The sequence below is a fragment of the Colletotrichum truncatum genome (assembly GCF_014235925.2).
Source record: "Colletotrichum truncatum strain CMES1059 chromosome Unknown Contig_0003, whole genome shotgun sequence".
Lineage (NCBI taxonomy): Eukaryota > Fungi > Ascomycota > Sordariomycetes > Glomerellales > Glomerellaceae > Colletotrichum > Colletotrichum truncatum.
Window position 1 is genome coordinate 487,606 of NW_027222400.1, and position 13,670 is coordinate 501,275.

General features: G+C 52.3%; 4 protein-coding genes across 4 annotated transcripts; 1 reads left to right on the forward strand and 3 right to left on the reverse strand.

Annotated features, from left to right (window-relative positions):
* Nucleotides 1-116: 116 nt before the first annotated feature.
* On the reverse strand, nucleotides 117-1,964 carry CTRU02_205006 (F-box domain-containing protein; the record flags this gene model as incomplete). Its single annotated transcript, XM_070204472.1, has 2 exons — nucleotides 117-1,223; nucleotides 1,284-1,964. 2 exons carry the CDS (start codon nucleotides 1,962-1,964, stop codon nucleotides 117-119), a joined length of 1,788 nt encoding a protein of 595 aa, XP_070061576.1.
* A 4,554-nt stretch (nucleotides 1,965-6,518) lies between these two features.
* CTRU02_205007 (major facilitator superfamily transporter) lies at nucleotides 6,519-8,362 on the forward strand (the record flags this gene model as incomplete). The annotated part of the gene is made up of 2 exons (XM_036724405.1): nucleotides 6,519-7,311; nucleotides 7,374-8,362. 2 exons carry the CDS (start codon nucleotides 6,519-6,521, stop codon nucleotides 8,360-8,362), a joined length of 1,782 nt encoding a protein of 593 aa, XP_036584032.1.
* Nucleotides 8,363-8,858: 496 nt separating this feature from the next.
* Nucleotides 8,859-9,941, reverse strand: CTRU02_205008 (d-hydroxyacid dehydrogenase; the record flags this gene model as incomplete). Its single annotated transcript, XM_036724404.1, has 1 exon — nucleotides 8,859-9,941. One exon carries the CDS (start codon nucleotides 9,939-9,941, stop codon nucleotides 8,859-8,861), a length of 1,083 nt encoding a protein of 360 aa, XP_036584031.1.
* Nucleotides 9,942-12,042: 2,101 nt separating this feature from the next.
* CTRU02_205009 (uncharacterized protein) lies at nucleotides 12,043-13,181 on the reverse strand (the record flags this gene model as incomplete). Its single annotated transcript, XM_036724403.2, has 3 exons — nucleotides 12,043-12,291; nucleotides 12,375-12,876; nucleotides 13,009-13,181. The coding sequence occupies 3 exons, from the start codon at nucleotides 13,179-13,181 to the stop codon at nucleotides 12,043-12,045; spliced, it is 924 nt and encodes a 307-aa protein (XP_036584030.2).
* Nucleotides 13,182-13,670: the final 489 nt, after the last annotated feature.

Sequence of the window (13,670 nt, forward strand, 5' to 3'; positions counted from 1 at the left end):
AAGCGGTAAAATCTCTGGATCAAAGGACAGTCCGGAGACGGGCGAGCAGATTTGCCCACGACTATAGTGTCGGGTTTGCATGCTGTTGTCAAAGTGGACGCAGTGTTGTCAACCTGCTAAGTAGCATATCCAACGTCTGGGATCATCACGTCTCCGTCCCCGTCAATTCTCCGCAAGCTGCCATCTTGCTGAACTGAGCTTCTTATCATCTGTTTTCCTTGGCCGGTGTTGAGCGCCCAGCAACGTCCCCAGCCATCAACGCTAAAAGCCCATACAATCAAGTCAGGGCCGGCGTCTATGGAAAGCTCAAAGACACCCGAACAGGCTGTAACAACTTGGCATTGAACATCCAGTGGATATGAAAGTCCTGTCACAGGCCTGGTAGTCTCCAGGTTATTGCTACCCTTGACAGTTAAAGTAGGCCACCACTGCGCCCAGTCTGCAACCGGTCGATCGGCGTTATCCAAATTCCCGAAAAAGGATATGTCTTGAAACATGTCGGGAGGAATAGTGTAAAAGACAATGAGTTGCTTTTCTGACTTGTATCCAGCTCCTTCAGTCCATTGCGTGGTTGGAAACACAGCCGCAATCCGCACACCGTGCTTCAGATCAGCTCCCACGACGTATGTTGTGGGGGCGTCCGAAGTTGCGGCAGAAGGTGGTCGAAATTGTACTTTTCTTTGTAGACGAGTCAAAGATCCAAAGGGTGCATCAGCTCCAAGGCATAAATACCCTGTCTGCGGGTCAGTGAACAGGATGTGGTAACCGTCACTGAGCGGCACGGCTCGATAGTTATCCGTCGGGATTGTTGAAATTGAGCGAGGCCGACGTCTGACCCAGGCAGTTCGATAAGAAGGAATCGCGGTTGGACCACCGACAAGTTGCTCTGTGATTGTGTACACGTTTGAAATATTGTTCTCGCGTCCAGCAACAGAGGTTTCCAGGCGTGAGATGACAGCAGGAATCTCCTGTGGATATCCCCTGGACGCATGGCTGAAAGCCCTCACGCTGTTTTGTGTCTGGTCAGATGTAGACTCTACGACCGTTGCTGAGCTGATGAGCCGGAGCTTCTTTGATGAATCGATGGCGAGCCGGGGTGGAAGGAAATACAGGAAATCGCTTGGGGTCGATAACGGGAAGCGACGGACAAGGTCCTCGCCAGTGGGCCCGTCTACCCAGTGAATCTCAATGGCAGATGCGCTGCCAAAGGCCACACATTCGCGCTAAGGACATATGGCCACCGAGCGAGGCGGGTCGTCAACGCGTGAGATGTTGCGGTACACAGTTCTAGAGCCAGTCTCAAGAGGAGGTGGCTGCAACTCCGGCCGTATTTGACAGACGCATGTTTCTGGTGATGGACTCTTGGATGGTGAGCTGCTTTCATCGTCAATGTGACCCAATATGGATGTTTGTAACCGGCTTGCATTCCTGCTTGGTGTGCCGTAGGTGGCGAGGTTGCAGATTATCCCTGTTTGGCCTTCGAGTAGAACAGCAATCGCATACCGCCCTTGGGATGTATCCATGGCACATGATATGACTTGACTGGTGAAGGACAGCTTGGTTACAGGGTACAAGAGGCCGCGTGTATTTTTGGAGCTCTTTCTCAGGTGAGATGTGGACGAGTCGTATCGCAAGTGGTTGCAAGTGTGGTTTAACTCGTAGACCTGGATGATACATCCGTGAATGACCATCAGAAATTGACCACACACACTAACGACTAATCTGTAGGCATTGTCAGGAAGCATGCGCGCCGCGCAGTAAGTACCCAACTGCGTAAGCTTGGTTCGGCCAATCTCGACAAATGCTGGATCTGGCCTGGATGAGTAGGGACCAAGGGTGCACTCCCTTGCCAACCACTTTGACATGGTCCACCCTTCGTCTAGGAACCGCTTTCGCTGGGGATATGGAAGCTCAAGTCCGAGGATGCTCTCGATGCTCGACCACCACCCTCCTCTCTTCAGCATTCGGACTAAGATGGATCGGTTTAGGCTGGCCATGAACCAAGAGCGGCAGGTATGTCTTGCAGCATCGAAACTGTATGGGCAGAGGAGATTGAATATCTGGTGCAAGACTTCTACTGGAATCCGCATAGAAGATGGCGTCGCAAGGTTGATTGATTGCCCTGGAAGGTGTAGTACATTAGCTGGCATTAGTTCAGGAGACCCTGCAAAGTGAACGACGGAGGACGACATGGCAGGTAAGCGAGCTGGTCGCAGTGGCGCGGAAGAGTGTAACAAAAGAAGTATAAGTTGGTCGGATAGACTGCAGACCCCAAAACGACCGAGTGGATAATGTTGAGCTGAAGATCGGAGTATGGGAGAAGGTGAAGCAGAGACTGCTGTATTTGCCTAACGTCGGGATATTTACGTTCCTGTAGCCCTCTTTCCTTGTTTGCTCCTGCCGAGGCATAAGCGCCTTCCAACTAGGATAACAAGTAAAGGGTAGGACCTGCCCGGTAATAATTAAGCTGTTGCTTATGTAAACAACAGTTTTATCGAGGTCAAGATTGGCTATTGAAATAAGTGAAAGAAGCAGGAACGTTTGTAGTATCTGTATTTCTGGCGAAAGGACAAGTTAGTCCCCCTGAATCGAGCGTACAGTTGAGTCAAGGAACATATAACCAAATTATCCTTGTCTAGTCAACCAAGCGGGTCGGTTAGCTCAGTTGGTTAGAGCGTGGTACTAATACGTCATCAGCCGTGTTGAGTAATGCCAAGGTCGGGAGTTCAAGCCTCCCACTGATCATCTTTTGCTTTTGTCACTTATAATTTCATCATAGAGAATTTTTTTTTAAGTTTTGGCTATTCTTTTTTTGGATGACGCTCTTTTCTCACAAGAGATGAGGCGAATGGTCCTGGTATCCCGAAACTTAGTACTACTTGGTTGCTTCTCATCCAGTCAATTGTAATTAAGGTATCAATTAACTCTGTTTCTCATAACGTTTAGGTTTGCTCAAAATACTTCTCTCTGACAATTCTCATCCGACCGCTCGGATGCTTTCGCTGGGTCAATCTCTGGCCGACCCCGAGCCGGAAGGGCCCCACATCACGGCCGTCCAGCCGGCAACCCGGAATCACCTCTAAAAACAAGCTTGTTTTAATGCGCTTGCTAGCTAATACAAAGTGATGCGAAGGTAGCTTAATAGCTTAAAATCATACTCACTTCTAGCAGGTCAACGTTCGCGTGGTCCTGTGCACTTACACATATCACCGGTGTCGCGTCATTGAGGAGCGCAAAGATGCCACCGCGTCCCCTACCAGGCTTGGCCCCCTGACCCAAACAGCTGGGCGAGAGAAGGCATTTTCCAAAGCGAACATGTGAGCTGTCGTTCACTCTCACAACAGCTAACACTGCAGAGGTAACGGCAGTGAGAACCGGCAATGTTATATCGGCACCAGGGGATAACGAGCACCGCCCTCGATGCCAGGGCCAACAATACTGCTTTCGCCATCGGTCGTTCGCGACGGAGGTCGGGCAGACTGATTGAAAAGATACAAGCGACTGTCGGCTCTTTTGACACATTGGCTGCGGTACGTTGACCAACGAAACTTTCACTGCTTCCTAAGCTAGGCGGCGCCATCCGTCATCGAACCCGACTGGCTCACCAAGGCCGCCAGCGATGAAGCCAAGATGCCACCTCGGCTAAGTAGTCTGGGCATTAGCATCAAGATAAGCTTGTCGGGGATGATCAAGGTCGCCAGCACGCGCAACGGGACTATCGACGCCGACCACGAGCGCACCAAACGCGGGGCTCGCAAGACGCGAGGTCCGACTTTTAAACACGGCCGATCCACCCGCCCGCAGCGATAGTCAACCCCCCCATCCCAAAACGTCAAAACTCATGACCTGCAAAAGCCCAAGGGTGATCGATATCCGCGACAACGGCGTATTTTTTTTTTCTTCTTCTTGGGCATCAAGGAGGACCCTCTCAGCACGAAGTTATCCCACATCATCCACTCGCAAACACACGTAACCCCTTGACCAGTTTCGCTCGAGTCACTCCCCTCCCCTTCTTGAACGACATGCTTTCATACCCAGGCATCTCCCACCATCTTGGCTCATCTCGCAGGGAGCGCGCTGGACCCTGGCTCATCGTAAGATGCTCTGTCATCGCGTGCACCTTGACAGATACGACAGCCCCTTATCCCCGCCTGTCCGTTGCGACCTTGACTTACTGCTCATCTGTAGGCTGCCTCAAGCGATATCGGTGCCGTAGGGAACTGTTTCGAGAGGATTGGAAACATCTCCAACCAACCTCCTAGACTCTCGTGAACTAAGGCGACGTGGAATACCTGTCCCAAGCCATAGCAATGCGCAAAGCACATGTCCAACACCGAGCTCGAGCTCGCTGATAACGATGAACGAGCCAGTGGTGAGAATACATCCCCACTTGGCTCGGCCGGGAATAATCACAAAAACAGTAGCGCAATTTAAAAAACACCAAAAACCAAACCAAATCCTTGAAAACCTTTTTCTTCAGTCTCCACTTACCGAAGCTTCGTGCACCGTCGACGCAGTCTCGCTAGTATTGGCGTCGCGACCTTGGCATGGGAATAAACACAAGTCAGACAGACCCGTGGATCGGCGTCGAACTAGCAGACGGGAAATGCCATAAGAGATAACTAGGGACTGCGTGGTTAGTAACAGAAAACTGAGTCAAACGACCAGGGGGGGTTTTTTGCAAAAATCTTTTGCGGCCACCGCCGTGGTGGATCCCCCTCCGTCCGGGACCCCATCTTAGGCCGGCTTCTGCCGCTGTGCTTCCCGGGCGAAAGGGGACTTGGGCTTTGCATACTGGCAGATGGGTTTACCGATGAAGACAGCGTCATCCCAGGACTCAGCCGCCAACCCCAAACATGAGTAGAAATAGACTTTCTCGGAATTGGGATGAGATGATGGGGGATAGGATGGGAATTATTTTGAGTTTCCTTTCTTTGTGTGTGTGAAAAGAGAATGGGGGGAACAGGCTTAGTAAACTCCTGGCAAAGACAGAGAAAGAGAAAAAAAAACGAGACACCACAGCAGCAAAATATGACGACACTCCGAGCTCATCCCGAGATTTCTCCCCCCTGTTCAGCCCTGAGATGGAGACACCCCCAAAACACCCGGGACCCCCGTCGAACCAAGCAACCGCCAAGAGGCCCCAAAGTCATTCCCTCTTATTCCCAGACCCGTTTTCCTTCGTTCCTCTGTTCCTCGAAAGGGCCTGGAATCCAAAACCGGGCAGAGCCGCAATAGCAGACACACAGAAAAAAGAGAACGCGGCGCCAAGCCGGTCGCCTAGGACGGGACATGTCGGGTTCCCTACCCATGCGCACGCATTGCATCAGCCATTTTGGCGCTGGAATCTATACGATTGGGTCCCAAGTCATCAAAGTGGCCAAAAACACTAAAGCCACGAGCGAAGCTTTTTTCTTCTTCCTCCTCGTTGTTGCGATGTATTGGCCAAAGAGGAAACTTGTCCTTGTCTAACCCCGGAATAGCCTCGACTAGGCGACGGTCCGTCACCGATTCCATCGACGTACACTACAAAAAAAAACCTCGCGTCTGAAGAAAAAGCAAGGTCGGGATGCTCGTGTCAGACATGCCCCGACCACGTTTTCCGGTACGTATTCGTCATCAATAGAGTACCGGTATCCCTACGCCCCCTATCACGAGCCTTTGTCAGAGCCCAAGTTGCGTCCTTTTTTTTTTTTTTTTTTTCCCTTCCCCTTCCATTTTCCTCACCCCCTCTCCCTTGTCCCGTGATGACAGAGATCTTCCTGCAGCTGCTGCAAAGATGACATTGCATCCATGACAGCCGGAGCTCACATCTCGAATTTCTAGCCATCTCAACAGCCACGATGAATCTCTTTTCCAATCTTTCGACGATCTCCCAACACTTACCCTCCGTTCTCGCAGCCGGTACATGACAAGGTACACTGACATCAGTGGGGAATCACAATTGGCAAAACCTGACGTGGTGTGCGTGAACCGTTCTCGGGGGATTAGATGGGTTTGCTGGCTGGCTGGTTCCAGACCCCTCCCCATCAAATGATAACGAAACGCCCCCTTCATTACCTCACGGGGCTACTGTGGTAAGTCTACAGAAGGCACAGGTGGGTAATGAAGGGGGATTGGACCATGCGGACGGGAAAAGCGGGTCTCCGCCCATACGGTGGGTCCTCCGAATGCCGCGCCGAATGCCCACACCATAGGCCGAATTGCGACCGGATCCCAGGCCCTGTTCGCCAGAGCAGAATACCAGCAGATAAGTATCTAAAAAAGAGTGAGTCAAATTTTACATTGGGAGTATAAAGTAAAGGGCGATGCCCACCCTCCTTTCCCCTGGGAAACAGTCGAAAAGACGATTCATCTCGCTGAGCATTACCACACCAACCCAAACCCGGGTCTTTATCCTCACAAACCCGGTAGCCTATTCTTTGCAATCTTTACAGTGATCTCCCCATTCCATCGTTCCCCTATTTCAATAGTATCACCTAATACAATACACACCCTTTGAAGAAAAAACCACAAAGATGGATCCAACATCACGGACATCCTCAAACACCCTCCCACCAGGCTCCGGCTCAGACACCGACGCACCTCACTTCGCCTCAGTAGTCTCCCACAACCGCACGCCTTCAAATACGAACCGCCGCTCCTCGATCGCCTCAAACGTCCTCCACCCAGTCGTCACGAAAGAATCAGTCGACCCGGACCTGGACGTCAACCTGCCCTACCGCACTCTCTCGCCCAACGCGAACCTGGACGAGTACCGCGTCGAGACCAACGATGGCCAGATCCCCGGACCCCCGGCCGCGGCAGACGGCACGGCAGGCAACTACAAGCTCGTCACCTTCACGCCGGGCGACAAGCAGAACCCCAAGAACTGGAGCAAGGCCTACAAGTGGTACTGCACAATGGTCGTCGCGCTGACCTGCTTCGTCGTCGCCTTCTGCTCCAGCGTCATCACCGCAGACATCGCCGGCGTCGCCAAGGAGTTCAACGTCAGCGAGGAGGCGGCGCTGGTGACTATTACTGTCTTCGTCATCGGCTTCGGCGTCGGTCCCATGGCTTTCGCGCCGCTTTCGGAAATCTACGGTCGCCAGGTCATCTACGGCTCGACGCTGCTCATCGCCGTCGTCTTCATCATCCCCTGCGCAGTGGCCAAGAACTTGGGAACCCTCATCGTCTGCCGCGCAATCGACGGCATCGCCTTCTCCGCGCCCATGACGCTCGTCGGCGGAACCCTCGCCGATCTCTGGAGGAACGAGGAGCGCGGTGTTCCCATGGCTGCATTCTCTGCTGCTCCTTTCATCGGCCCAGCCAGTAAGTTGCCCTAGCTTTGATAAATATGCTACAGACGTCCATACTGACACGGAAACCCCCAGTCGGCCCCCTCGTAGGAGGCTTCCTCTCCGACGCCACAGGCTGGCGCTGGCTCTACTGGATCCAGCTCATCCTCGCCTTCGTAGTCTGGGTGCTCATCACCTTCACCGTTCCCGAGACGTACGCGCCGACGATCCTCGCCCGCCGCGCGGCGAAGCTGCGCAAGTCCACGGGCGACGCGTCCCACGTCACCGAGCAGGACATCGACATGCGGCCGCTCTCCGAGCGTCTCGGCATCTTTCTGATCCGGCCCTTCCAGCTGCTCTTCCGCGAGCTCATCGTCTTCCTCATCTCCATCTACATGTCGGTCCTGTACGGCCTGCTGTACATGTTCTTCGTCGCCTTCCCAATCATCTACCAGAAGCGCAAGGGGTACTCGGCCTCCTCCACCGGCCTCATGTTCATCCCGCTCGCCGTCGGCGTCCTGCTCTCCGCCGCCTGCTCCCCCTGGGTGAACAAGCACTACCTCAAGATGGTCAAGAAGCACAACGGCAACCCGCCCGCCGAGATGCGTCTCATCCCCATGATGCTGAGCTGCTGGTTCATCCCCATGGGCCTCTTCATCTTCGCATGGACCTCCTACCCGCACCTGCACTGGGCCGGCCCCGCCTTTGGTGGTTTCCCCGTCGGTTTCGGCTTCATCTTCCTCTACAACTCCGCCAACAACTACCTCGTCGACTCGTACCAGCACCAGGCAGCCTCGGCCCTGGCCGCCAAGACGTGTATCCGTTCCTTCTGGGGCGCGGGCGTCGTGCTCTTCACCGAACAAATGTACGATCGCCTGGGTGATCAGTGGGCGTCGACGCTTCTCGCCTTCATCGGCCTGGCGTGCTGCGCCATTCCCTTCCTGTTCTGGGTCTACGGTGCCAGGATTCGCGCGAAGAGCAAGTACGCTTACTCCGGCGACGACGATACCTCAGGATCCGACGTGGAGAAGGCCAAGCCGCAGAAGAATGCGCTGGCGCCTACTCGTACCTTTGAGGCCGCTTAAGCAAATCACCATCTAGTAATTAACACTGAAAGCATTTCACATGCATTCACAAAGAAACCCCCCGGTTTCTCAAAACCATTTCATTGGATACCTCCTGATTCTATGGTCACTTTTGGTTCATTTCGGCGTAAGGATTGGCGTTTGGGGGTGGAAGCTCAGGAGCATGCCGACATATCAGACCATAGATGCATATAGACCCCTAGACGGCGGTGCCGCATATAATATTTGGAATAAAGTAAAGTTGAAATCATAATCAGGCAGATTATAAGCAAAGTGACTGTTGTCCAATCCTTCCTTCAGAATCTCAACGATGCAATTAGAGAATGACGTGGGACTGACGAGTGGGGTGTCATCATAGGGGATTGTTTATTCATAATTCGTACTCTGTAGCTATCTATGCATCCCAGGCAACCAACTTGGTCGCGGGTCACAACTTGTCGATCAATTCCAGGGTGTTCCGTTAACCCACCAAGCCGAAGCTATCTTGGAGAACCGCTTACACGATGCGCACTGGCAAGGATTCTCTGCGAGCCAGCGCGAACTCCTCCCTTACCAACGAATTTTGACACTTGCGTCCAAGGATGAAGTCCTCGAGGTTGCGGAACGTGCACTCCGAAATCTCCTGCAGCGCCTCCTCTGTGAAGAAGCCTTGGTGACCACAGATCAGCACGTTCGGGAACGTCATCAGCCGTGTGAGAACGTCATCGTCAATAATGTGGCCCGAATGGTCGTTATAGAAGAGGTCTCCCTCGCCCTCATACACGTCCAGGGCCAAACCACCCAGGTGCTTACTCTTCAGGGCATGGGTTACGGCCTTGGTATCGATGAGCCCGCCACGAGACGTGTTGACCAGCATAGACCCGGGCTTCATCAGCTTCAGTGTCTTTTCGTTAATGATGTGCTTCGTCTTTTCCATCAAGGGGCAATGCAGGCTGATAAAGTCGCACTTGGGAAGCAGCTCCTCAAGGGGTAGGTACTCGCCCAGCTCCTTGAATGCATCCGACTCGTAAGGATCGAAGGCGTATAGTTTGCAGCCGAAGCCCTTCATGATGCGAGCCATAGACACACCAATCCTTCCCGTGCCGATAATACCAACCGTCTTGCCGTGTACGGTCTTTCCCAATAGACCATCGAGGTTGAAGTTGCCTTCGCGGGTACGATTGTAGGCTCGGTGGGTGCGTCGATTGAGCGTCTGCAGCAGGGATACGGCGAACTCGGCGACGGCTTCGGGAGAATACGAAGGGACGTTGGCGACGAAGATTCCTAGCTTCTCGGCCTCCTTTAGGTCGACGTTATTGAAGCCGGCACATCGTAGCAGGATTGCCTTGACTCCCGTCTTGTGCAGCTCGGAGAGCACATTGGCATTGAGGACGTCGTTGACAAAGACGCAGACGGCGTCAACATCCTTAACGAGGGAGACGGTATCGGAGGAGAGGGAGAAGTCGTGATATATGACCTCGAGGTCTGGGCTGCCAACCTTGCTCGCAAAGTGTTCCTTGAACTCGTCCTTCTTGGCTTCGTGAGCGGCATTTAGGTATTTCTTGTCGTACGGCTTGGCGCTGAAGACGGCGAGCTTCATGATGGGCGATTAGGGTTCGTTATCGATGCAATTGAATAGTGAAACGCCGGCTTAGGAATCAATGAGAACAAAAATCGATGGCCTCAAGTTGGGGGGAGAGAAAGACAAGGAGCTGCGAATGAGTGAAGATGATGATGATAGAAGCGAAAGAGGGAGGCCGAGGGAATTTTGAAAGGTGGAAGCCAAGGCCAAGATCTGAGGTTTCCCCCTCCCCCGCCTTCCTTCCAAGTCTAGGCCTTGGCTGTGACTACTTTTTGAGCCTGCGATGCCTCCAGCTCCTCAGCACCCAGGGAACACAAGCTCAGCTGGAATGACGTGGACTGCCCCAGTAGGGACCTGCCGTACTTTTTTTTAAGCTTGTCCTCCGGCGCAAATGGCCTGAGCCAAGAGCTACCCCGCCATGCCTTTCCTTCTGGAGCTTGGGGCACTTTGCTAACCGAAACGGGGTTAGAGGTCCTTTTTAGTGGATACTTGCCTGCCCTGTGTATACTAGTAATAAATTATGATTTTAACACATATCATTGAGCAAACCTCTATACCACTATATAGACATGTATAGAATTCGATTGTTGTGTAGACTAGGTAGCTTCAGCCTACGTATTTAATTAACCTACCAATTCAAAGTTCTAATTCAATTCTCAATCATAGTGGCCTTAAATTCTCTTCCGAGGCCGATATTAAATCATACGTTCGGCAACTTGTTTGGTCTGTCTTGACGGAGTCTCGGCCGAACGACGGACAGAACTCCTGCTAGCAAGCCAGCCTTGGGATATGAGTTTACCCCTTCCGGAAGCCGGGAAAACCCTCCTATTTCTCATCTATAATAGAGATCGCGAATAGCCTAGGGCTTCGGGATTATCTGACGGGCAGATTAAGAGACAACGTGCAAAGGCGAGGTAACACAGGCTCTCTTTTGGGGGCAGAGCCCCTTGAAGACAATGAAGCACTATTAAGCGCGATCGAATCAGTTGATACTAGGAGCTACGTCGAATGTTCCGGCAGCCTTCTAGAACATAATGAGGAATGAGACTTATTATTTGCTATATCGAACAGGTAAGTTGCACTGGGCGACGAATCTTTTGGGTCTTCAACAATACCGGACGAATCAAATTCCTTAGTGTCCGATGAACCTTTAACTAGGTATCCCCCAAAGCCCCCAGGTAGCAGACTGGATCATGGGTGACTGTGCCTCGGGTTGTCTCCCGGTCATTTTACACATCAGCAGATTTGCTGGGCCATACCTCTCGGTTGTCGGCAGTGCTAAGCAACCTCCTCACGAGGCCGTGGGTTGGCATACCTCGTTTAGATTCTTCTTGAAACTTGAGTACGTCATACTTGTTGTGAGTATAGTTCCCGCTTTCCAAGCCTCAGCCCCTCTACCACTGTTCACGCTTTGATGAGAACCAGATTCTGCGGTAGCCCTGGGTCCTCATTTGTCCAGATGAGAATGTGGAAAACTCTGTTTACAGTCTGTTGAAAGATGCTTCTCAAATTGAGCGTTAAAATGCAATCTATACTACACAAGCACAATAGAGGTTAATGTATATCATCATTCAGTCCAGCCCGAAGATGACATTTTGGATATTGGATGTGATAGGACGTGCATAAGTCACCGGACAAACAGAAAAAAAGAACACGGATAATATTTGTTTGTCGTCAAAAACCAGTTAACTACCTTATGTTACATATATACTGAATTTAGATCGCAAAGTTTGTTTAGGTGGCCATAATATTGCTGAAGGCGTCCTGCGGATACTAATAAAAAAAGAAAGAGTATTGATTTAGGCTGTTAAGAAGCTTCGTAGTACCATGAGTACGCCGCAAGGCAGTCACATCGACCAACAGAGGGCAACCTACAGAACATGCCCCCAGAACATAAAGTTTATGATTATGATATAAAATAACACTTGGTCGTAATCTCATGTTCTAACTAACCACCATGCTATCCAAGTCCAGCTTCTGGTCTGCCCGCAATCTCCTACCAACAAACGACACACACTCATCCCGCCATTCACCATTCCAACGCATCCGTCATCCCTATAGCATTCATACAGTTCTAGAAACGGCCGTGATATTGATATTATTGGTGGCGACAAGTATCCTATGCGGCCCGCTCGTTCTTGGTCACCTCGTAGTGGGTTCTCGATAGGCCGTACGCGTCCTTGGCAGCCAAAGTGTAGAGCAACGCCAAGACGATGAAGACGGCCCAGGTGTAGATCAGAACGTCGAAGATGTCAATGTACGGCATGGACATGCCGTACGAAGCAAAATTCCTGACGATAGTGTCTACCAGGGCCCAGGTAAAAGATGTGAGCCAGATGAATGCAGCGAAGCCCAAGAGAGAGCCGGCCTAGAAGAAGAACATTCTAAAGTCAGTGATGCAAGACCTTGCCGAAAAGTTTCATGCGTAGATTATACGAGACCCCAACTTACCTTGTGCACCGGGCTATTCTTGGCCTCCTTCCGGGCCTTGAAGACACAACAGACGATGCCGAAGGAGGCAATAGCCCAGATAATGGCCTTGGCAAGGTAAATGTATGAACCGACTTGGTTCCACTTCAGGACCTTGTCCCAATCGGAATATGTGCTCCTGTGCCCCAATCCGCTGTTCATGACATTGAAGACCATCATAACAGCAAAGACTGCGAGGCCCAGAAGGGCGATGAGGACGGACACGCCGAAGACGGCCTTCCGGCCGTTGCGGTAGGCCTTGGACTCGTCCGCCACGGCGCCGGTACGGAGCTGAGTCAAGGCGTGGCCGAGGTGGAACAGGGCGAGGAAGATGCCGATCTCGCTAAAGACATAGAACAGCGAGGCGACGGCATGAAGGTAGGGGACGGCGTCGTATTCCCGCGGGCGGCGCACCGAACCCTGCCTCTGGCGGGCCACCATGACGATGCTGATGACATGGGCGATGAAGATGAGCAAGTAGGATCTGGGACGGTCAAAACCGGACGAGGTCAGCATTCCGTAATTCCCAAGTCTTTGCCCGGGAAAGCTCCTTTGAAGGGGTCCTCCAGACGCAGGTTTTGGTCACGACAGAAGAAAAAACCCGAGATGCACTCACAAGCTCCAAAGCCCCAGAGCGATCTTGGTGAAGTCTACCCATCGGCGGGTGTGATCATGTTTGGCGCCCGGCTTGCGGTAGATGAGTGCGGTGAGTATGATGGCCGGGAGGAGTGCTATACCGATGAGGACGGTCCGGACTATTTGGGCGACCTCCCAGGTGTGCAGATTCATGATGAAGCTCGACGATCCCTCTCGTGTTTTATTCGGATGATGTTAAGGTAGGCTGAAAAAATAAGTTTAAACGACGTTGTATGTATCTGAGTATAGTCGATCGACGCTTTAAATTCCCCTCTTGAGATATTGCGATGATGCCGGGGAACAAGAACGCCACAACCATACTCGGCCGGGAGGAGGCTATTCAAGGACTTTTTTCCATGCTTCTTTTCTGGCCGTTCTTGGCGATGCAGGATTCTCTCTCGCGATGCCGAGTGGGAGTCGTCAACCCCCAAGCGGTCGACCCCGGCCGGGCGATGCTGTGCCGCAAAAACCCCCGGCACGTCTGTCCGTAATTGGTAAAACCAAGTCGCCCCGGCGTGTGGTTGGTCCGTCTACTCACTTGGCCTACCGACTCCGCCGCTGCGCCACTCCAGAGACCATTCAAATTTCACGCTTGTTTGCGCCCGGTAGCTAGATTAGTCACGCAGTGTCCAGGTCTCCAAG